The 26,314-nt window shown below is 42.4% G+C and overlaps 1 protein-coding gene across 1 annotated transcript in view; it reads left to right on the top strand.

Annotated features, from left to right (window-relative positions):
• LOC137273538 (epidermal growth factor-like protein 7) overlaps positions 1–23,511 on the top strand; it is a 36,608-nt gene extending 13,097 nt beyond the window's left edge. The window contains exons 2-8 of the mRNA XM_067806274.1: positions 17,751–17,876; positions 18,335–18,453; positions 19,168–19,263; positions 20,061–20,180; positions 21,123–21,211; positions 21,576–21,795; positions 22,612–23,511. Of these exons, the coding sequence (XP_067662375.1) occupies positions 17,751–17,876; positions 18,335–18,453; positions 19,168–19,263; positions 20,061–20,180; positions 21,123–21,211; positions 21,576–21,795; positions 22,612–22,658 (817 nt within the window). The 3' untranslated portion in view covers positions 22,659–23,511. The remainder of the gene's footprint in view (positions 1–17,750; positions 17,877–18,334; positions 18,454–19,167; positions 19,264–20,060; positions 20,181–21,122; positions 21,212–21,575; positions 21,796–22,611) is intronic.
• The last annotated feature ends 2,803 nt before the right edge of the window (positions 23,512–26,314 follow it).

Consider the following 26,314-nt stretch of genomic DNA (forward strand, 5'->3'; position numbering starts at 1 on the left):
TAACACTACCTGTTGACCTACAGGGGTACATGAACTGATGGTCTGAAGTGGTATAACACTACCTGTTGACCTACAGGGGTACATGATCTGATGGTCTGAAGTGGTATAACACTACCTGTTGACCTACAGGGGTACATGATCTGATGGTCTGAAGTGGTATAACACTACCTGTTGACCTACAGGGGTACATGATCTGATGGTCTGAAGTGGTATAACACTACCTGTTGACCTACAGGGGTACATGATCTGATGGTCTGAAGTGGTATAACACTACCTGTTGACCTACAGGGGTACATGATCTGATGGTCTGAAGTGGTATAACACTACCTGTTGACCTACAGGGGTACATGATCTGATGGTCTGAAGTGGTATAACACTAACTCTTGACGTTGTGTGGTTTAGATTGGAGTCTGATGAGATGGTATAACGCTAGCAATCATGGCTTGGGGTGCTGTAGCATTCAGGACCACTGTACCTATACATGTTACACAATATGTGATTCGGTAATTTCACCATCTAACTCACCGAGGGTATCTACAACTTGAAATGTTTCATTGGGCAGTGCCGGAAGTGACGTCACATCAGTACATTGTGTCCAGAAGTGGCGCCATGGTCGTGCACTGGGGTCTAAAGTACGGAATAAACCTGACTTGACATTAAAACCAGGATTTGGCGTCAGTGTATTCCTGACCTCACACAAACTATTTCTCCTTCGGTGTTATAAGTTATCAGTCCAGCTAATGTAATAATAAATATTTCTGTCAGATCGGCTAGCGGGGCACATGCCGACCAGGGGGCGGAACGTGTCATGTTTTCGCTACTTATATAGTTAATTAAGCGTCATAAATCTCTCGACAGGCTTATCTAATCCTGGCACGGAACATGTTTTTATGTCTTATTAGCACACGGTATGGGTCCTCTTCCTCTGGAAAAGAAGTTAAACCTGATGGGGGAGTAGTGATGCAGTTGCCCCCTCACCCACCGCCTCTCATTCTCAAAATATAACGTTAAAAGAGGCGATGCTGATACGTAAATGGTAATATCAAGTCTCAGAACAATGATAAGTGTTGACGACGCAAGCGTTGGCGAGAACGCCTATATCTGTAAAACGTAACACCTAAAAGACTACATGCGCCGACCTCTTACAGACCGCCTCCCATCCTCAAAATATACTCTCAAAGGTAGGAGATGTTGATATATAAATGGTAATATCAAGTAATAGAACAATGATAAACAACGTAGACACGAGTGTATGTTTCTAAACCTGAACACCATACCGCCGTGTGCGGCGACCTCCTCACAAACCACCTCCCATTGTCAAAATATACTGTTAAAGGGGAGGTCTTCATTCGCAGATGGAAAATTCAAGTATTAGAACAATGACGACAAACGCGTGTTCAAGAGCGCCTATATCTGTAAAAGTTAACACCTAAAGACTACTTGCGCCGACCTCCTTACATTCCGCCCCCAATGTAAAATATACCGAAGATGATGATACATAAATGGCAATATCAAGCATTCGAGTGAGTGAGTGAGTGAGTGTGGGAGTGAATATGATTTTACGCCGCTTTTTTGCAGCAATATCACGGCGGGGGACACCAGAAATGGGCTTCACACATAGTAAAACGTGTTTCAGTGAGTACTGAATATTTCAGTGTTTCGTCTGACAGTTATACAACATACACACTCCACACATTATACAGCAGAGACTTCAATATGTTTTTGAATCTCACATCAGTTGATACTTCTGGTAGGGGATGGGATAGGGTTTGTGAGTGAGTTCAGTTTTACGCCGCTTTTAGCAATATTCAAGCAGTATCATGACGGTGGATCCCAGATGTGGGCATCCCGCACTGTACCCATCTGGGGAATCGAACCCGGGTTCTCGGCGTTGCAAGTGAACGCTTTGGTCACTAGGCTACCCCACCGCACCTATCAAGTATTAGAACCATGATAAGTGTTGAGGGTAAAAGCATGTGTAAGAGCGTCTGTAAAACTGAACACACGCTTGAAAGGTAGGGGATCTTGATATGTAAATTGTAGTATCAAGTCCATGTAAAGTAAACAGTGATACCTGTTGACAACAAACATCGTGAGCGAGAACGTTTGTGTTTCTAAAACTCAACACCAAAGGAAGGCATGAGTTCCACCCTCTAAATATACTCTTCAAACAAGTAGGCAATGTTGTTATATAAACAGGACTGACAAGTGAGGGGGAAACAACTATTTCGATAGTGACAGTCTATTGTAACATGCTAGACTAACAACTAGTCTCTGATATGAACATATTTTACTGGAAAAAGGTCATAGTAAGAAAAAACATAATATGAAATGGAGCCCTGAGACTTTCTTTATTTTAAGCTAAGGGAATCTAGACTTGCCACATTTTCTAGACTTACCACATTTTCAAGACTTCTAAGGGCTTTCTTGGATACATTTGCGTCAGGATCTGTATGACAGACTAGCAACATACTATTGTAAAGTAATTTTCTCCTTGGCTTGTCTCAGAGAAAGTCATTTCCCAAGTGAATGTATAGTTTACATGATATCAAACAAGTTGAACTAGTTTGAGTGTATTTTCATAACTGACAAGAAACTCGAAACCAGATCAAGTAAACTGTTAAAACATAAACTCACTGAAGCTTCAAGTCTTTACCGAAACATACTGTATTTCGTACATTTATCAACGAAAGGCAATTGCAAAACTATCGATAGTCACGCATACTATCGATATATCTATGAGGCGGATGCAGAAGGTGTTGCAGGGTTGCGCAACCCCAACCCACACAGACGCTCGAAACGCAAATATCCACAGTCACATGTTACACGGTCACAATATCGGGTTAGAATTGATCTTCAGCAACCCATGCCTGTCCTATGAGGCGACTAACGAGATCAGGTGGTCAGGCTTGCTGACTTGGTTTCACGTGTCATCACATCCGAATGGCGTAGATAGAAGCCAGCCTTCAGTAACTAATATGTTCCATTTTTACAGAGTGTGAGTAACATATTTTGTAACTGTACCAACAAACCAGAAATAATAATGACCGCTCTTGTGTATGATGCCCCACGTCACCCACAAGAGTACTCTGCCAGGATCGACTAAACTCAGAGCCATGGTCTACCAAATTTAGCTCAAACTGCTAATCTTTCTGGTGCTATCGGGGTAATATTGCTACAGGTGGCTTTAAACCGTATTCACTCATTCACTCACTCACTCACTCACTCAAACGGTTAATCAAACTATTGCAAAATCTGGATCTTGGAATATCAATACAGATGATGGGTCGTTATGGACGTGCGGCTCATCTCTGTTTTGCTCACGGACAAAAGTGCCACTGGCGCTATTTCTTAATACGCCCGGCGACGGTTGGGTAGCCTAATAGTTAAAGCGTTCGCTCGCAACGCTGTAGACTCGGGTTCGATTTCCCACATGGGTACAATCTTTGAAGCCAGTGTCTGGTGATTTTCTCCGTGACATTGCTGGAATGTTGCTAAAAGTCGCGTACATTCATACTCATTCACCTACTGATGGCCGGGTCGTGTTCCACGATTAACGGTTTCGAAATGTCATCCTGAGATCAGATGGCAGCTATTGTAACTGATTGGTTCTAGTGTATGGTGGCTTCACTTTGACTCAGAAATCCCCAAACCATACCGTGCAAGGAAGGGTAAGTGGAAGCGTTAAGTGATAAACCTTCTGACACCGATTTCCTCCCGATTGCAAAACGTGGCGACCGCCGTTTTGTTTTTAAAGGCTTATGTTGCCACTCATCAATGAACAGAAACACTACGTCCATAGAATGACCACCAATGAATCCAGACCTTTCCCATACCGAGACCCCTTGGACATGATAGAAACGTGTACGTCATGATCAGGATCACAGGCACGTTGGCTGAACTTGTGCAAGCGCTGCAAGAGGAGTAGGAAAGATTAACCCCAATCAGCAAATGAAGACGCAAACACAGATTTGCCTACTCGAATGACTGGATGTTTGAAATTCGTTGCGGTATTCAGTCGTACTGATTACAAGCTTCTACTTAAAATAATTCTTTATCGTCCTTCAAGGTCGTTGGTGGCCACAACGTCTACTGCCAAACATAATTACCAGCTTGTGATGTGTTTCAAGTTGGTATGTTATTATCATACAACAACCACATACGAATATTTCTTATTATGTTTTTATTGCCTTCTTTATTTCAAGAGTCTGCAACTGAGGCCCCACCACTCATTCCCCTCAGTCGTGAGCACCCGTCATCAATATCCTGCAGTCCTTGAATCCATGTGACTACGCAACGCAAATCTGAAAGCACACGTCAGAATTTCCCTCTCCAGCGAAAACCCATAGAACACGTTCCTGGGTCATAAACAGGCGCAATAAAAGGTTGAATTACTGAAAAGCACATATACAAACTTTTTTCCCTGAAACATCAATGGTATTTTTTCAATGTGTAATCTGTGAACCAGAAACGATTTTATTTGCGTCCTGAGTACCACACTGCTGAGCCCCGAATCTCCTCTAAATAACCTCCTGATCTCCTCGATATAACCCCCGAATCTCCTCTTAATACTCCCGGAATGTCCTGCCGAAATGGGGTTTGCAGCCTCATAATTCCTCCTAACCAATTATCCCTTCTCATTTCTCCCTCTCCCCCACGTAGCATCTCCTAGATACCATCCCTTCTGTCCCACTCAACGTCTCAGGGGAGAAGTAAAACAGGTTCGATAAAGATAAATTGGAGTTATGACATTTCAGGGTTCACAGGCCCGCTTGCTTCAGCAACAGATACACACGAGGAGTGAGGTATCCAGGATTGTGGGATGCTGATCCGTGATAGGGAGTGTGCCAGACTGCATGTAATGTTCTCTGTTGATGTGTATGAACCACGTTGTCAAGATCTGTGTAAGACACTGGTGAGGTATGTGTTGAACTGTTGAGTTGAATAAATACACATATTCTCCTGGTGTATATTTTATGATTAGATATATCTTAAATGTGTGGATGTTCAAAGTAACATTGCTTGTTGTGTAGCTGGTGTCATGCGGCGTGGGTTTGGTTTATTTAATAAGGTAATCAGTGGTCTGGTTTACTATAGTCATCACTGGTCTGGTGAAGTTTGGCCATCACTGGTCTGGTGAAGTTTGGCCATCACTGGTCTGGTGAAGTTTGGCCATCACTGGTCTGGTGCAAACAGGTGTGGTGAAGTTTGACTATCACGGGTCTGGTGAAGTTTGACTACCACTGGGCTGGTGAAGTCTGACTAACACTGGTCTGGTGCAAACTGGTCTGATGAAGTTTGATTACCACTGGTCTGGTGAAGTTTGGTCAGCACTGGTCTGGTGAAGTTTGGCCATCACTGGGGTTTAATTTGGCAGTTGATGTAGTTTTGTCATCACTGATTGTTTTGAAGTCATCACCTGAGTCTAGTACAAACAGGTGTGGTGAATATTGACTATCACGGGTCTGGTGACGTTTGGTCAGCACTGGTCTGGTAAAGTTTGACCAACACTGGTCTGGTGCAAACTGGTCTGGTGAAGTTTGACCATCACTGGTCTGGTGAAGTTTGGCCATCACTGGGGTTTAATTTGGCAGTTGATGTAGTTTTGTCATCACTGATTGTTTTGAAGTCATCACCCGAGTAGAACGGTCATCGCCCGTGTAGTAAGACCATTTCACTTTGTTGTAGTGTGGTAAGCAATGTGTCTAGCAAACTGTGGTCAAAGCAGATCTGGGTTTCATGCCAGGCCTCCACCTAACACCCTCCACAACCTTCTCCCGCTGTATTGTTTTAACATTTGTTCTAGCAAGGAGGCCTTTCGCCGAATCTGCTTCCAATTGTTCCGGAGTGAATAGTTGATTACACTCCCATTACAGACAGCAACATCAACCTCGCCGCGGGGATCGTGTTTCGACAACTACTACTCTCCACGCCAGTCATCAGGTGTTGTCTGCTCATGTTGCTCAAACACTGCCACTGATATTATACATTCGCCACTGTCAGGTGTGGAGGGATAATGTTGGCTGTACAGACACCTCGGTTATCAAACACCGACATTGACCCTGTGGGTCGTACAGCAGGTGTTGAATACCAGTACTCAGTGAGAGAGTGAGATTAGTTTTATGTCGCCTTTCGCAACATTACAGCAATATCACAGCGGTTACATCAGATGGAAAAATCGAACCCGGGTCTTCGGCGTTACGAGCGAAGGCTTTCACCACAAGGCTACCCCACCGCCTCTGAATGCCAGTACTGTGACAAGCGTTTCACTCGAGGTCAACGAAGTGTTTATTACATTCTTTGTAAGTGCAAAGGACTTCACAGTTTTGAATCTCAAAACCATTTACAATGTCAGTGTCATATGTCCATATATAGTAACGCATGTATGTTCATATTTGGTTGTATAGCGTGTCACCTATTGACGCGAGAGGTAATTAGAGCAAACACCTTGAGAGTGGGGTTTCCTATAGTAACAACCTGCTCACACCGAAAACAGGAAACTACTGACTTTCTATGCACCATCCCGCTAGGGTCGGGGACATGTAGGCCGCAGTTACATGTATATCATTAACACGGTGGTGCTAAAGGGTGCTTGGGGTGTCGGGCAGAGGTGCTGTGATTAGTTGGGGATTTGAGGTTAGGTGCAGTTTGTGCGGGTGTTTGCAGTCTGATCGTTGGGGCTTCTTGCATGTGTAGGTTTTTTGGGGCTGTGGGCGTCCCGGGTATTGGGTTTGCTAGTGGTGCTGTGAAAGTGTGTGGTGCGTACGTGCGTGCGTGCGTGTGTGTGTGTGTGGTGTTGGTGTAGGGGAGGTGGTGGGGTTGTTAAACAGTCCATGGTGTTTTTTGTTGTTTTTTGTTGTTGTTTTTTTGTTTTTTGGGTGGGGGGGGGGGGGGGGGGGGGGGAAGGGGGTTGCTTGTTACAGGGGCTTTTGGTCCTGAGAAGGGAGTTGGTGGGTGCAGAGGTGCTGTGTGCTGGGTTGGGGGTTTGGATAGGGGGATTCCATGGGATAAAGTACGAGTCGGTTTGGGAGTGGGGATGATGCAGGGGGGTGGAGTGTGGTTCGGGATGATGAGAAACACGACTGTGACATCGTGTACCATCAACACTGCACATAGTGGAATATAAATGTGCTTCCAGTTTATCAAAGCATCATTTCCGAATCAGATGCAGATGGCGCATGTGACAATCTACAGTATCACAGCGAAAAACGAGATGCACTTCTGTCTAAACAACGCATGTGTCATCCGGAAGAGATTAGCTACAACCTGAAGCGACAAACGTGGACTGTTATACATCGAAACAAATCTATACACACTAATTCTACACACTACAGTCTCGCATCATCTAGAAACACCAGCTATATACACAACCTTTCTTCAGTAACCTACAGACATGCGCCATGAAGGTGGAGTATATTTTTCAAGACTTATTTTTTCAGAAAGCATTAGAGCCTGTCATACAGACCCTGAAACAAATATACCCAATGCAGCCCATGCAAGTCTAGAATTTGTGGCAAGTCTAGATTACAGCGTTTCTGAAAACGAAAATACCCTGGGCTCGTTTTAATTGTATTTGTAATGTTAAATTTATTTTTTATTTTGTATGAAATATGTTCATTTCAGAGACTATAGCCGTTAGTTTCAGAAAGTATAGACAGGTGTCGAACTGAATCAGTTAGCTTAGGCTGTATTTCTTAAAACTGCAGAGAAGTAAAGATTCTTTTGAAAAAGCCAAAGAATGTTTAAAAACTAAGTGTTAGTATAAGTAATTATTCTCATAGTCTTCACAAAAGAACCATAACCACCGGGTGTCTAAATATGATTAAACAATAACTTTAGATATTAACATTTTATTTTAGTTATCCTCACTGCTTTGTACACCCACCATTACGATATATTGATACATACTAGCATTATTACAATAATTGTACTCTCTGCCTATACAAGACAGTAAGATACACAACACCAAATACAGCTTTGCATACATCGCAGCTACTTGCTACATTGTTTCAGATTCTGGTGAATAGTGCAACTGTGAATAGTAAAACGTGTTTCAGTGAATACTGAATATTGCAGTGTTTCGTCTGACAGTTATACAACATACACACTCCACACATTATACAGCAGAGACTTCAATATGTTTTTGAATCTCAAATCAATTGATACTTCTGGTAGGGGATGGGATAGTGAGTGAGTTCAGTTTTAGGCCGCTTTTAGCAATATTCAAGCAGTATCATGACGGTGGACCCCAGAAGTGGGCTTCCCGCAATGTACCCATCTGGGGAATCGAACCCCGGTCCTCGGGTTTGCAAGGGAACGCTTTGGTCACTAGGCTACTCCTGGGTGGGATAGGGGATGGGGCCAGGGATTTCGAATGGAGCCTAGATATTGTGTTGCTTAAATCATTAAGCTGTAATATTTATTTTTTAAAATCCAACACTCTTGCACTTGTGTACCTTTTGGCGCTCTTTCAACAGACTCTTTCAACAACATATTCATTGTAAGAGCTATACTACACCAACTCAAAAACTTAACTTTTTACGAGCTCAACGCTTAGTCTCTGAACATATAATTTCGTTAGTAACAAACTAACCCATTTAAACAGAAAAAGGAGCCCCAAGGAGACCAGAGATTCACCAACCTGAGGAAATCTAGAAAATAATGTAGGACTATAGAATTCCAGGGAGGGTTAGGCAGTGGGGAATATAATGTGGTTCAGGGACTATGAGACATACATACTGTCATCTGACAGCTGTGATTGTGTTTAAATGTTTTGTGCATTTATTATGTACATCCACCCAGTAATTAAAACTGATCATATTTTAAAATATTTAGAGCTATCTTTTTACATGATGACTTGTACTGATTCTTGTGACCACAAGTATGTTCAAGCAGTCGACGTTTTGTGCTGAACTGGGGTTGGTCCCTTTAGCTTCCGGTACTCGGAAAAGGTACATCCAGTGTTGGCCGGCACATTTAACATTTTTATTGTTTCGCTACGACCAGACTATGCACATACGTACATGTATCAGCCGTTCAGGGTTTTGGTTCATTGAAAAATATAACGTTACTATAGAAGTCAATGGAGAGAAGTTTGGGTAACCTTCAACTTGCACTGGCTGGAGGTTGGTTGCTGAGTTGTCTCCCCCTGTTCTGAGTGTTGGTATTTGTGGCCGCTGTTCACTCCCTGACCCGGACAGATATCCTTCCAGTAATTAGCCTGGATAACAAAGGGGGGCAACTCGTGGGTGTCTAGTGTCACGTATTATTACCCCCATGTGAAATGTGACCTGTGACCTCCTCCAAGTATCGGAACTATTCCACGTGGCCTACTGACTGCAGCTTGTGGGGCACTGCTGACAAGGTACCACCAGACACAAGGCGATCCTAAATTTTGAACTGAACGAACCCGATATTCCCTGATTCAGTGAGAGGATATGTTGTCTCAGTTTACACACTGTATTTTTGTAATTCACTCCATTGTCGGACCTAACTGACAATAACATGATCTGATTTAAATGAGATACGCTATTGTCTGAGTAAACTGTGAAACGCTATTGTCTTACTTTACAGAGACATGCCATTGTTCGACTTAATTGTGACAAGCTATAGTCTTTCTTTACTGACATGCGATATTCTCTGACTATAAGCAATCACGGTATTTTCTGACTGTACGACCGTGTTATCTCAAGGTACTAAATACGTTGTTGTCTCGCTTCGTGCTGCGTAGGTACTGTCCTACTTAAGTGAAAACTGTATTGTCTTTATCCAGCTTAAACGGAATCGAATCTCTTCACTAAAGAGTCCCAGGCTCACTGTACTTTATTGACGGTATGATCCCAATTTTAAAGGGTGTGCGTTATGGTAGCCTTGTTTAACCAAGATGAAGGTCCGGGTTCTATTCCCCACGTGGGTACAATGTGTGTACCCATATCTGGTATCCCTTATCATGATATTGCTAAAAGAGGCACAAAGAAAGAGAGTCTCACCACACTAAAGACAGACACTATTGCCTCTCTTTACTAAAGACGAAATTCCTCCCCTTTACTAAATAAAGCTTTGACTCACTTTTAATGCAGACATTATAGCCTCGCTTTACTAAAGACAGTAGCTTCTCACTTTGTAAAAGACGGTATTGCTCCACTTTAATAAACACATTATCACCTAGCTTTACTAGAGAAATTATTGCCTAACTTTAAGATAACATGGTATTAAAAGCCCTGTCTTTATCAACACAAATCCGGAGCGTATACGAGCAGCACCTTTGACTTCATCCACGTGATAACATTTGTCTACAGTCGACGCTTATAGCCCGGGTACACACACTTAAGTAGACGCCAATGTTAGTTTTGGCTGATCCTTGCTACTGTTTCTGATCAAAGGACAGCGTGACATTTCCCCTGGTGTACGTAGTTTTGATACACTGACCTCCTAATGGCGGATGACCTTCTTGTAAGGTCGACACCTAATGTGAGAAGAAATACTCTCGTACAGATATTTCACACTTACTCTCCGCTGGAAAAGGCCATTATGGCGAAGCCGTCTTTAACGGAGATCCCACGTTCCTCCCGCAGTGAAAGGTCATAGGCCACAGTAGAAAGTCATGATGAAGATTAAAATAATTGAAAGTGGACTTCAAATTTTGTCATTTAGATTAACATTATGTGTCTCATTAGTTTGCTTGTGGGAAGATCATAGACTAACAACTAGTCTCTAAAATGAACATATTTTACAGAAAAAAACGTTCAAAGTGAAAAATGAGATATAATGAAAAGGTGCACTAAGATTTTTTTCAGAAGCTGTAGAAATCATACAGGGCTTGTATGACTAACAAGGAAACTTACTGAAATACAGAATTTCTGTCCTGCTGAAGGGGTAGTTGTCGATACAAGAAGTATAGATCTGTACCCCAGATACGTTTCTGTACACATGGACACATGTACCCCAAACAAAGTGAAAATGCAGAAACGTACCCGATACCCTGAAAGGGTGACGAGTCATATTCCCCAACCCCACACCAAAACCATGTGTAGCTGTTCCCGTTCAACTGACTGCTTGCTGTACTGTGCATCGCGAAATATTCGTTAGGTATGTGCTTCTTTCATATAAAACGCATGTGAGGCAACAGTATGCCACAATGCGAAATCGACTCACCCTTGTGTACGTTTCTGTATTCTGATTTCGACTAGGGTGCGTTTCTGTATTCTGATTTTTGTTAGGGTACGTTTATGCATTCTGACTTCTACTAGGGTACGTTTCTGTATTCGGATTTCGACTAGGTTTCCTTTCTGTATTCTGATTTTTATTAGGGTACGTTTCTGTATAATACGCTGTTGGGTAGCCTAGTAGCTTAAGCGTTTGCTCGTCAGGCCGAAGACACGGGTTCGATTCCCCACATGGGTACATTATGTGAAACCCATTTCTGGTGTCACTCACTCACTCACTCACTCACTCACTCACTCACTCACTCACTCATGTTATGTGTAGTATCCTTGCCGACAACAGTCAACAGTCCTTCAGCGTATGTCTATCACATAGGCCATGAACCAGACTTCAATAACCATATTGCAACTGGTTCAATCCTTATTAAACTGTTACAGTCGTAATGAATAGTCAGGATTTTCACTGGCTCATCTACCATCTCACTTGGGTTTCTTCTCAATGTAAATATACTTTCTTGTGTCTAGAAAGATAATACAATTTTCAGAGATTAAAGTCTAAACGGGACACCTGCATGCGAAGTTGAAGTGAAAGTCTGTAAAGCTAAAAATATAAATAAACGCTTATTGATGGGGTTAGATATGATATGGGTGTGATAGTTTGTTTGTGATGTATTAAAATGTTCCAGAGTCAGGTTTCAGTCCAGCGTCGTTTTGAGGACGTTTGTCATATTTTTGCCCAATCTAATCTTCAAGTGTATACTTCCCTTCGCCCGCCAGTTTATTTTCGCATACAAAGGGTAACTCGGTTCACTGGAGCAGCACATTAATAACATTACGAGGCTGGGAAATCTCTCTTAGTGTATACATGTGTTTCGCGGGCTCTAGATTCCCCAACACGGAACTACATGGGATATCTGTTGTATAGAGGGAGATTCTGTCAACACGGAACTACATACCTGTTGTATATAGGAAGGTTTTCTCAGCACGGAACTACATATCTGCTGTATATAGGGAGTTTCTGTGAAGTACATATATGTTATATATACAGTGGAAGCTGTCAAAACCGGCATCTATCCAATCCGACAAGTTGTCAACATAGGCATGAAATCTCAGTCCCTCTCTTGGCTTGTACATTTATGATCAGCTTTGCAATCTGGCACATTGTCTTAACCGGAATATTTCTTCAGGCCTAATGAGTGCCGGTTTAGACAGCTTCCACTGTAGCTGGGTTCCCAACACGAAACTACATATCTAATGCATACAGGGGGTTCCCCAAACACTGAACTACAAATGTGTTGTATATAGGGAGGTTTTGTCAGCACGGTACTACATATCTGATGTGTATCGGACGCGAAACTAAACATTTGTGACGTGTGAAGTGCCTCTGAGAAACCGAACTATGTTTTTGATGTACACCGGCACCCGTGATATCTGGTGTCCACAGTGGTTTAATAGTATAACGTTGTTTTGAAATGATGGTGTTTTAGAAATTTAAAAGCCCTTCCTTCTCTCTGGATACGGGGAGTGCCCATTAGAAGACATATTGTGTTAACGGATGTGGTTTCGCTGTTGACGGTATATTTACCCCATGATCCGAATGTGTTACCCACTGTTTGTGTCAGAGGCGCACAACATTTTCATCCATTTCATGTAGTTTTACGCGGCTTCAAAGTGGCAGACAGAAGCACTTCAAAGCCCTGCGCCCTGAGCGACACCGGGATGTTGTGTCTGATTGGAACTTTCCTGCCCTGTTTATACACATAAATAAACGGTTTCCCCAGCTGGACTGTCGTAATCAGAGCAATATGCAGTGTTTGGTTTTGGGTAGAAATTCGGTTAGTTACCTGAACTAATCCTGGGGATTTGGTTCGAAATAGAAAAGTCAAGATATTATATATATGCGAGCTTCTGAAGAAGTAGCTTCTTAATTTAGAATTCAGCTGTGTGACATCTATGCGTTATAGTGAAGATACATTCAATGCTTTTAAATGAGTGTGTAGTTTTAGAGGGGTATTTACAGTGACCTCGCCGTCGGGGTAACTGATTGACACTGATAGCGACCGTGTTTGTGGTTTGTGGCCTGTGGCCTGTGGCCTGTGGCCTGTGGCCTGTGACCTGTGAAGAATTGAGCTTAGATCAGACAATCGAGTGATTGGCATCATGGACATCATTCTATGTAAATGGGTTACGATGACGTGTCAACCACGTCAGTCAGTCTGACCACCGGATGTTGGGGTAGCCTAGTGGTTAAAGCGTTCACAAGAACCGGGTTCCTTTTCCCACATGGGTACAATGCGTGAAACCAGTTTCAGTCCCGTGATATTTCATCATGATTGTTGTTGATGTAATCATCGTCGTCGTCGTCGTCACCACCACCACCACCACCACCACCACCACCACCACCACCACCACCATCATCATCATCATCATCATCATCATCATCATCATCATCATCATCATTCTCGTCGTCGTCATTTGTTTCATGAATATCTGCTCAGACCGAAGTGAGTTTTCGACCACTCAATAAGGACGAACATAAAATACTTTAAGCCGTGAAAACTGTGAGTCACTAACCGTTACCGCCTGTTCTCTCCATGATATCACGTCAGTCTATTTCATGGCAAACTCTCTTCAATGCGACACCGCGAAACAATTCGGGCTCGACGTTTTCAAATGTTTCAACATCACCACTTGTGAGACACTGACCGGCCAAGTCGCAATCATCTTTATCTGCATATAAAAGCTTGTCTCCTCCCTTTCTTCATTACATCAAATCTGAGGAGATCTCGACCCACCTAGGTATGATTTCATCGGCGGAAAATAGATCCCGTGGCTCGCGATGCTTTTAGAGGCTAAAAAGTCTACAGGCAACACTGTGGTGTAATTAAGATCGTAGGCTGATTGTCAAACAAAGACCTGCAGTTTGAACACGCACATAGTACTGCTTATACGAGGCTTGTGAAACTGAGGCTTGAACTTATCCTGAAGAATGTGTCTGGGGCTTCACAGAACAAATGGATAGGGAACTGATCCTTTCTCTTCTTTCTGAAGTAATTGGATGGCGTGTTGCTGAGGAAATCATTTCGCCAATTGCTTTTATGAATTTTCTGATGTAGGCGTGATGGTAAATTGATAACCATCCCGACGTAATGATGATGACGTGTACAAACACGTGGTGACGTACGGTACGTATTATTTTACAAACAAGTGATGGCTCCAAATATATATACACTTACAGACAAGCGATAATTTACTGCATGTACACTCTTACAGAGAGGTGATGAATTAGCGTACGTACATTCTTACAGACAGGTGATGGCTTACCGTGTGTACGCTCTTACAGAGAGGTGATGAATTAGCGTATGTACACTCTTACAGACAGGTGATGATTTACTGTGTGAACATACTTACAGACAGGTGACAGACAGGTGTACGATGTTTGTACTCTCTTACAGACGGGTCATGACTTACTGTGTGTTCTCTCTTACAGATGGGTCATGACTTACTGTGGGTTCTCTCTTACAGACGGGTCATGACTTACTGTGGGTTCTCTCTTACAGACGGGTCATGACTTACTGTGGGTTCTCTCTTACAGACGGGTCATGACTTACTGTGGGTTCTCTCTTACAGACGGGTCATGACTTACTGTGGGTTCTCTCTTACAGACGGGTCATGACTTACTGTGGGTCTCTCTTACAGACGGGTCATGACTTACTGTGTGTTCTCTCTTACAGACGGGTCATGATTTACTGTGTGTTCTCTCTTACAGACAGAGGATACCTTAATGTATGTACACTCTTACACACAGGTGATGATTTACTCTTTGTACGCTCTCACAGACATGTGATTAATAACTGTATGTACGCTCTTACAGACAGGTGATGATTTACTGTATGTACGCTCTCACAGACAGGTGATTAATAACTGCATGTACGCTCTTACAGACAGGTGATGACTTACTATATGCACGCTTTTACAGACAGGAGATGACTTACTGTATATACGCCCTTACAGACAGGACAGGTGATAGACCGGTAATGGCTTCCTTTACGTGTGCTCTTACAGACAGGTGATGACGTACTGTATATGCACCCTTACAGACAGGACAGGTGATAGACAAGTAATGGCATCCTGTAAAACTGAAACATGAGTCTCATGAACCAGTTCACACAATGCTCTCCTTTTCGGCCGGTTCGAATTTTCTCGTATGAGAGTGAAAAGAGACACTACAAACAACTATGGTCACCTTCAATTCCATTTCCTTGTTTCAGCAGAAAATTATGCTTACTTTCAAAATTGAATGAAAACGTATTTCTGTATTCTGTTTAATGTCGAGGTTTAGGCAACATGACCTTAACTATGACGTCGCAGACGGCCTTTGTTTGAAGAGGTCGAACGATGATCCTCAATGCATCTGGCTCACTGGTTACACCCGTTATGTGTTCTTTGCGCCTATTAAGTGTATTTCTGTAACGTTCAATCTGAGTGACATAATATCAGGTCCGTACCTGAGGGTCACATCTTTCTAACGGCTCATTTTAATAGTTCCACAACACCCAGATTTCCGTTTGTCAGAGTTCAGAGCACGCTGCATTACATGTTGGCAAAGATTAGAAGAAACATACTATTGCAATATACGGGTGATTAGATGAATGAAATAAAACTTAATAGTTATACGTCAAATGCTCTCAAAATCTGATTAAATCTGGTTATCGTACTAAGTTGCGCAATAAGCTTAAGACGCAACCCAGTCAGCAGCAAACGAGACTGTTGTGTACTCAATGCTTTGACTTGACATGCGTTTATTGAAAGTTGATGACTTAATGTATGTAACAGACAAGTGATGACTTACTGTATGTGAAAGAAGTGATGACTTACTGTATGTAACAGACAGTTGATGACTTGTGTGCACAGTCCTATTGACAAGTGATGACATCAGTTATGTATGTTCTTACAGACAGGTGATGACTTACTGTATGTAACAGGAAGGTGATGGTCGACTTATCGTATGTGAAAGACAGGTGACGACTTACTATATGTAACAGACAGGTGATGACTAACTGTTTGCAACAGACAGGTGTTGACGTATGGGTGATGTGAGTGTACCTACACTAATCTCTGCTCTACAAACCCATGATGAACTTGCTACACTCAATGTATCCTGCGGGGGAATGCTTGTATGATGGGGTGCCAGACTCCTCACAGCGGTTTATTAGCTAAAACAATGGAAATAAAAACAGCCTGGAGGCATATTTAGCGTGAAAAACTGCAGCATCAGCACGACCCTCACCTCGGCAGGAAACTATAAGCACAAACCTTCCTGTTTCTGGGAGAGAAGAAGCCGGCCGTCTCCACACTGGGGAGTTCTCATAACACAGCCTAACAAAAACATATGCTTATAAAGAGATTCATTTCATTGCTTCAAACATGCTTGACTTGTTAGTTCAAGTGTGTGGAATTTTTGCAGTAGCAACTTGCGATACATGGTACGATTGCTTCAGAGGGGAATAATATCCAAAGAAGTTTTGATATATTATTTCCGTGTGTGTTTAGGTGTTCTCATACGGGCACTGCATGTGACTCTTTGGGTTCAGAGGTCACTGTTTCAATGTGATGTGTAACAATGACACGTGGTCTTGTTCTCTATGACGCGCATATCATTGCTATTATCGTCAAATCTTGCACTGTGTGGTGGGAACGATGGTGCGCACTCCGAACAAGTTGATGACGATAATGGTGATGGTGGGCGCAACACACAGAACAAGGTGACAATAATCATGAAAACTTGCAGGCTACATAGTACAAGGTAATACTGTCATAATATCGTCAGCTTGTGTTGTGTGTCGGCCACGTTGCCATATCACCGCCATCTTGTGCTGTGTGTCGCCCACGTTGTCATATCATAGTCATCTTGTACTGTGTGTCGCCCACGTTGTCATATCACCGTCATCTTGCACTGTGTGTCGCCCACATTGTCATATCACCGTCATCTTGTAGTATGCTTCGGTCACGGTGTCATGTCGCTGTCTTGTACTGTGTGTTTTTCTCAGTGATTGAAGGTACCACGTTCTTCTTTGTTAAACAACAATCTGAAATTCTTGAGATCTTGTTTCTCTCTCAGTTCTTTCCACTTGCTCAAAGTTAAGTGAAAAGGGGGACGTGTTCACCTTGCATTGTCTTTGGGTTACTCCTCCTTCAGGTAACACAATACTCGGTCACAAACTCGAAACTCCTAGACCCCAAGCAGTCACTACAGAAGTACTGTGTACCTGTGATGCTTCTGTGTTATTACAGCGTTCGCTCAAAATGACCTCGAAATTCAGTTTCGATTTCATGCATGCGCACATGATCTGAAGGGAGCGATGGGATAGCCTAGTTGTTATAGCGTTCGCTCTTCACGCTGAAGACCCGAGTTCAATTTCTCTCATGGGTAGAAAGTGTTAAGCCCAATTCTGGTGTTCCTCGCCGTAATATTGCAGGAATATTGCCACAAGCCTAAAATTCAGCTCAACCCTCTAACCCCCATTTTATATTAGTCAAACAACTAACTGTCTGAATAATGCGTTAAACCTTTGTCTCCATTCACAGGCGTCACGTGTGTGTTCATCACCGTCAAATGGCGCAACCTATCCCCGTGCGGCAGAGCTACATCCGACCCATGTACCGCCAGACTATGGGCATGTGTGACAACTACAGGATCTGTCCCCGATACAGGTAGGGCTGATCATTAATCGGAAATATCGATCCTTTGAACTTAAATAAGGTCCCGTTTGGTTTGGTTATAGTCCAACATCATATCTAGCAATACTTCAGCTATGTGGCCGTGGTCTGGCTTAAGTCTGGTTCAGACAATCCAGTGATCAACAGCATGGGCATCGATCTACGTACCTGGGATATAATGACATGTGTCAGTGTGTCAGCCGAGTCATATACGACCACCATGTGTTGCTGAAAACCCATTCTGACCCGGACCTTCACGGGGTTACAATTTAAGGATGTAAAATATGGATGTTGAACATTATCACATTAATGGAGGTACAAAGGTAACTAACCGTCTCAGCTTGTCAATTCACGCAGTCTGTGCATGTTTGTACGTTTACAAATTTTACAAGATCAATAGTTGACTATAGACGATGCCGTGGATACTGATGGTGTTTCATCTTCTGCTACAGTTTAGCTTACACGGTAGCGTTCCGCACCATCTTCCACGTCCGTATCAGCACGAAGAGTGTCCACGACTGCTGCCCCGGATGGGGCCGGAAGTCAAAGCGAGACAAAGACTGCATGAAACGTAAGTAGGAAAACGGTTTAGGTGACGTTTCTAAATATGAAGAACTCCTTCGACTGGAAAACTGATGTACTGTTACGGTTTGTAAGGTCGCCCTCGGTCTACACAGACGTTGTTTTCAAAGACGTCTCAGACGTCATTTTGCCTCAGAAAGCTTGATTACGCCCAAAAGGAAAGCGTTTCGACCTTCCTCCGCCGGACGATGATCCCGTCATCACGTACACTGAACCACGTAAATACATACTATACGTCTTTGACATAAGCGACCGGAAGTCGCTGAAGCTCAGATCGAGGCTACACAGCAATGAAGCTGCATGGTAAATACTGACATTGTGACAGCCATCACCACTAATACTACTCTACTAGCAATTGTAGGTGCAATTACATCAAAATGTTAACTACGTCAACTGTGACAGGTGTCACGTGACCTGTTATCATGGCTGCAGCTGCAGGGCGGGCCAGCGTCAACTTGGCGGGGATGTTGGGAAAATATTTCCTCAAGTGAAGCTGTATCGGTTTTCGTAATATACGTTTCCAATCCAAATGCTGCATGTCTGATTTGAGTTGTGGAAACAGCTCAGTGACATGCGCCAGAGTTCAAAGGAAATCGGTCTGGCATTTCGTTACCCACGCAGAATGTCGTCAGTATGAGAGGGTGAAGTAACCGCTGTTGGTATTTGACGATGTATCTCCTGACTGTGTGTCTGCTTGTTGCAGCGGTCTGTCAAGGTGGCTGCTTCAATGGCGGACAGTGCACGGCTCCCCACACGTGTGAGTGCTCGGAGGGCTGGACAGGCAAGAGCTGTGACCAGGGTATGTATACCAATAGACCAATGCCTAGTCTCTGAATATATATACCACATATTCAGACCTGAACCTGAGGAAATCTAGACTTGCTTCATTTAAGGCTTTAGCACTGCAGAGAAGGCTTGTCATTAGGCACAATAATGTGGTTCAGGGACTGTGAGATTTGTACACCAAGCTCAGCGTTTGATATATTTGTGGTGGTAGTAAAATTAGTTGAGTAAATATTTGGAAAAGTTTGGATGTTTCATCAGGTTATATGTTCTCTCGGGTGTCAGGGTTGGTATACTATATATGAACGTTTAATGAAATGTCAGGGCTTAATTATATAATAGTGAGATCATAGCGTATTGTATCCCTCAAAGGGGGTAAATATATCAGTCAGATATGCTGCATCACTGAAGCATCATGGCAGTGAGATCTGTGCTACTTCATCACTGCGAGATGATTCGTATGTACACCACAGTGATTATGAGATCATGACGTGTTGCATCACTCTGATGCTAACAGCGTGTAATCAGTTACATCACAGCGAATAGCATGTTCGCAAATAGGTTTTTACATTACCTTTACAAAGATATTGAAGGTGAAGTACCTTCACAAGTATAGATTGGTGGTGCAGTCCCTTTACAAGTAGCTTGATGGCATTGTACTTTTACAAATGGTTTGATGGTGAAGTACCTTAAATATAGGTAGATACATCGTGGTGTAGAACCCTTTCACAAATGTTTACACGCCTTGGGGTAGACATGTCGATAGGGTTATCTGCTATGGTTTGACAATACCTCTGGCTGGATTACCTGTAGATATCAACGAGTGTGCTGCACCCAACAACTGTCAACAGGTCTGTCACAACCTGCCCGGGCGATACGAGTGTGGATGTCATGACGGATTCGATCTTCTTCCGGACAAAGTGACGTGTAAATGTGAGTAGATAGGTTATGCCGCTATGTATGACTTTATCAGTGTGACATCTGTCCAGGCCAGTCAGTATGTTCTTGGCTGTTAAGGGCGTGGGGTAGCCTACTGGCCTAAGCGTCCGCTCGTCACTCTGAAGACTTGAGTTCGATTCCCCACGTGGGTACAACATGTGAACCCCATTTCTGGTATTTGACGCTGCTATATTGCTGAAGGCGGCGTAAAGCCATACTCACTCACTCCTAGCAGTTAAGTTACGGATTGTGAATGCAGAACTTATGTTTACTTAGAATAGGTGCACATCCTTAAATGATTGCTACTGGGACACTGCCCGCTGTGATAGATTATGTATATTTTATACTCAGGGATGTGTGGAAGATTTATATTTTAGGCTTAATTGCAAAAACTTGAATATGCTTTGAATATGACCTTTGACCGAATAAATGTTTGCTTAATAAATGTTGCGAAGGTTCTTGCAGAAGCCTGAAATTTACGAAATGTCTATATTAACGCAAACTCATCTGTCGCATATGATGATATTGTATTTTTTAGACATTGGCCTACGGCTTTTAATATGACAGGAAAAAATGATGTTAATCTGAGACTTTGAATATCTGGGTCAGTTGGCTTCTTGTTTAACTTCGCATTCAGCAATATTCCAGCTGTATGGTGGCAGTCTATAAACACTCGAAACTGGACCGGACAATCCACTGATCAACATCGTTGAGCATCGTTGAGATATGATGACGTGTCAAGAAAGTGAGCTAGCCTGACCACCCGATCCCGTTAGTCGCGCATTACGACAAGCATAGTCGTCTGTTACGACAAGCACAGTCGCCTCTTACGACACGCATGGGTTACTGAAGACTAATAGTACTAACTTGAACCAATACTAACTCAATACCTGTGTCAACGTGACACTTTGTGACAATCCGTGACTGTTGTTTCAGTGTGCATCTCCTGCATGTCGGAGTACAAGGAGATGAAGAAGACCATCAGCAGCCTCATGGTCAAGGTGAAGAATCTCGAAGATGAAAAGGTAGCCACTGACACATGGAGTGAGTGAGTGAGTGAGTGGGTGGGTGTGAGTGAGTGAGTGAGTGAGTTTAGTCTTACGCCGCACACAGCAATATTCCAGCTATGTAGGGGCAGTCTGTAAACATTCGAATCTTGACCAGACAATCTATATATATAATATATAGCTAGTGGTCAGCAGTATGGTCATGTGCCTACAAACGTTGTGAACGATATCATGTGTCAGAAAAGTCAGCAGGCCTAACCACCCGAGCCTCTTACAACAAACATGAGTTGCTGAAGATCAATTCCATTTCGCATCTTCAGGGGTCGCGAGGGTGTTTGAAGGATGTCCTGTTTCCATGGAATAACTTGCTGTCCTCTTTCAGAATTTCTTGATGGGGAATGTGTCCTACCTGGCTGACCACTACCATGAAGCCATGGTGACTATGCACGAGCTGAAGTCAGCTACCAGGCCACCTCCCACCACAACAACGCCTGACCCCATAAGGTTTCACCCGGCCTATGACAAGCGTGGCTCCATCCCATTGGACAGGATAGCTTCACTGAGTGAACAGATCTCACTGCTGGAAGAGAGATTAGAAGGATGTGAGTAGCAGCAGCAGTAGTTGTGAGTGAGTTTAATTTTACGCCGCAAGCAGCAATATTCCAGCTATGTGACAGCGGTCTGTAACCTAGTCTGGACCAGTCCAGTGATCAACAGCATGAGCATCGGTCTGTGCAACTGGGAACCGATGACATGTGTCAACCAAGTCAGCGACTCTGACCACCCGATCCCGTTAATCGCCTCTTGCGTTAAGCATAGTCGCCTTTTGTAGCAAGCGTGGGTTGCTGAAGGCAATTCTACCCCGGACCTTCACTGGTCTGTAGTAGTAGTAGTGTAGTGCTAGTGATAGTAGTTGTTGTTGTAGCAGTAGTAGTAGCAGTATTAATCAGTAACGGCAGCAGTAATTGTAACAGTCGTAGCGGCAGCAGCAGTAGTAGTAGGAGCAGAAGTAGTAGTTGTAGTAGCATCAGTATCTGTAGTAGTAGCAGCAGCAGTAGTAGTAATAGTATCAGTACTAGTAGCAGCAGAATAGTAGCACTATTAGTAGCAGGAACAGGAGTAGTAGTTGTTTTACTATAGTACCAGGAATAATAGTGAGGTGAGTTGAAAAGAGATTTAGCGTAGTATTTAACATAGAATATTTCGCTCGTATGACGACGTGCATGCGTGTGTGACTGCTTGTAGTAGCCCAGACATAAGCCGGTTTTATTGTGCTCACTGTGATACCATGCCGCAGTTAGCATGAATACCCCACTCAGACATACTAGTATTAAACTGACTAAATCCCACCTGTGTGTGTTCACTGACTAGTTAGAACACACTGTATTGCCCACCTACAGTATATATCTTGTCAACAGGTACCTGCCGAAACAACGGGAAAAGACGTGGCCGGGGAAACTACTAACGATGAAGATGACGTGGTGTTGACACTGAAGTTGTGGTGACAATGTGCTGTCCATACTGACTTGGCTCTCATCCTGACGTCGTGTGAACATTGACGTGACCTTGACACTAACGCTATGTACATATTGACGTGATGTTAACATTTACGCTGCTGTTTTCTGGTGAATGTAGACCATTTAAGCACTTGAGTGACTGGACACTCCAAGCTTATGTGCTCTACCTTTTCAACACCGGAAGTGTTCAGCGTGCTTGGTATGTTCATCCCGGATGTGACGTCAGCAGCATCTAACGGAAGAAGATGGCTGTTTGGTGGTCCGTACAGATACGCTTCTTCCAGTGTAGACAAACTGTCCCTGTACATACATACTATGTTCTGTAGTACAGACACACGAACCCCTGTACAGACCACTGTTCGTCCATGTCATGTGCCTTTTCACGGACGGTCCGAGAGTGTTCTCGGATCGAGCTTTATTTCTCAGGAAAATCGAATGTGTTACTCATGCAACAGACATATTGCTTGTGTACTGACAGATATATCAGGTGTGCTGTATCTTCAATGCCAGTATATTCAATATGTTTTATCCGATCTATCTGATATAGTGGAACCCATTAAACCAAACTCCGTCGGTTTGGAAATACTTATCTTAATCGCCATGTCGGTTGGGACTGAAATGAGGGACAAACGAAAATATAGCAGTTTGTTTAGAAGCACGAAACTTTTAAATGACACCTTTTACTTTGAGCATGTTTATTTAAACATCAATAATATTTGCAACTGTTAGTGAAATTTTGTGAAATATATTTTTGTGGAAATTTTGTGGAAATAAATATCCTTCAAATGACCACTTATAAAATGTAAATTTGTGTAAAAGCCCCAAATTTAACACTTGTAGAATAACCGCCAGCAGTAGTGTAATGTATGGATTTAAAAAATCCTTAAAACGAAATTTAAGATATAATTCAGAAATAAAACTGAGCAGAGATATTTTCGAGTGATGACTAAATTTAAAGTGAATTAAAATGAAATATATTTCACATGTGAGCTTGCTAAATATAGTATATTTGCAACTGGAAATAACTCGTATGATAACGACAACAGGGCGGTATAGTTACTTTTACTCCTCAGACTATGTAAACATGACCCAGTGCCTCAGATAATACACGAAAAATCGGCAAGTCTTGATGTGCTTTCGGTGTTGTCGTAATCTGGCAGTCCAGAACTGGTCCAGAGAGTTTCAAGTGATACTCAGTACGGGGTTGATTGATAAACATAGCTGTCTGGTGCTGCCCTCTACGTTACAGTGGCGTTTAAAGGCACATTCATACGTAGTGCTATTCTCATATCTTCACATGTGTTAGGGCACCTGGGATTTCATGGAAAAAAAAACGTTGGCACATTAGATGCTTGAAAAAATAATTATGCTCCCGACCGTTAAATAATGATAACATTTAAGCCACAAAGATACACTTCTGCAAGATGCTTTTTGAAAAAATAGTATTCAGGCTAATAGGTTTAGCTGAATACGTCAGGTTCTGCAGCTGTACGTAAAAAATGTATACTCTCCATACAAAATCCCACGCACCCTACCCACACCACCCCCAACCCAATTCCGCCCCAACCTCTCAAGAAATAAGGAATGGCCGGTCCCTAAGCCCTTGTCTGAAAGTACTTTATCACAGCAATTTCACAAACTGTTTTACTTAGTTTAGGGATTTGTGAGAAAAAAAGCCCATTTGAGCTTTTTTTAAAGAAAATAACGTCATTTCATCGAGTAATTTCCACACCAGAAAATTTCACCTTAAACGATGCTTGCTGTTGGAGGCTCAGTACTTACCAATCAACCCTTGTGTGAGATGTAAAGCTTGTTTTCTTTAATGTTACATATCTGATTAATTATAAAATAGGGATAGTTCCACATATGTATGACGGTTGGCGAAAATCAATCGCGATATCGTCCCTCATCGTTGCGCTATTTTCAGTCGTAACATAACAGTCCTGTGACTTTAACTTCGCCTACGTTTACAGATAATGCTCCTTCATGAAGTTAAACATCCCGAACAGCAAAAGAAACGCAAGTGTCGAAAAAATGAAATCTCATAAAAATAAGCGTTAATAATTATGTTTTCTATTTCAAAAACTTGACAAAAGCCACGGTTGCTTCTGTGTGGAAATATATTCACGTAACCATGACGCTATGGTCTGTGTGGAAATATATTCACGTAACCATGACGCTATGGTCTGTGTGGAAATATATCCGACGTAATTATGGTAATTAGGTCTATGTGGTAATAATTCTGCGTAACCATGGCAGCCTTGTGTGTGTGGAAATCATATCCTATATTGTGACGAGGTCTATGTTGAAATATATTCCACGTAGCTACTGTAATGTGGTCTACATGAGAATATATTCTACCTTATTAACTGTGATTATGAGCTCTATGTGGAAATATATCTCACATAACCATGATAATATGGTCTGTATGGAAATATATCTTACGTAACTATGGCAACGATCATAAAGCCAATACCTAACAGATACGTCCAAGAATATATTAGCTAATATATATCTGCTGGTTAGGGAACATCTACACTAGCGCTAAGACAGTTGTATGTGCCTTACATTAACATTAACTTACGACTATCTTAGCGCTAACAGAGCTTCGAAAATCTAGGGCCTGGTGTAGATGTGCCTCGTTACAACTGCTTTTACGCTTAATGGTCATCGTAATAATGCACTGGGCGTCCTTATCGTAATATGGATGTTATGAGACAAAGGAGTGCCGTGGCACGGGCTCGGCAAAAGATTGTGACGAGTAAAGATGTCGACTTTGAGAGACTACGTAACCACGTATTAGCTGTGAAATGTATTAACGTCGCCATTATTACGTCATGACGTAGGAACGTCGATATTGCTAGACAATGTAATGACGTAATAAATAACGTGGTGGAACAGTCTAGCGTAGCGGAAACGTAACGTCGCCGCGAAGAGACATTATTGTGACGCCCTACGTTTCATTGTGAGACAATGTCATGACGTTTTCGGTTGTAAACGTTTGTCTGAAGCAGATATGCTGCCTTTACCTGTTGAATGTCTGTTCTCGTAGATCTTGAAACTGTTGTAACTTAGAATGTTTTCAGTGTCAAGATAGATAAACAATACAAGAAAGCCATACTAGAAAATATAACAGTAAATCATGAATAGATACATGTCTGTCGGATCTCGTGTGTAGGTGCACGTGCTTGGATGACTGTGTATTTTATATGACTGTCTTGGTTGTTTTGAACTATGTATGTAAATATTACAAAAGTTGATTTTTATTACGATATCTCACTGTCGCTGATTCCTTTGTGTTCTTTGTATTAATGTGAGAATATAGACTAGCACTACGAGAGTATAGATTTATACTGTAAGAAACGTGGACGTGTACAGTGAGTACTGTAAGAATACTAACGAGAATTGGTAGGATATATATACTGTAAGAATATATGGAAATTACAGTAAACAATTTGAGGAAGAAGAATGAGGACTATTTTTATGAATATACATCTTCTTAATTTTGTATAGGCGACGTTTCGACATAGATTCTTAACTTGATTAACATGGCCATTGTCGAAATGTCGCCTATACAGAATGAGGACGATATACATTCATAAAA

Source organism: Haliotis asinina, chromosome 2 (genome assembly GCF_037392515.1).
Source record: "Haliotis asinina isolate JCU_RB_2024 chromosome 2, JCU_Hal_asi_v2, whole genome shotgun sequence".
Classification (NCBI taxonomy): Eukaryota; Metazoa; Mollusca; class Gastropoda; order Lepetellida; family Haliotidae; genus Haliotis; species Haliotis asinina.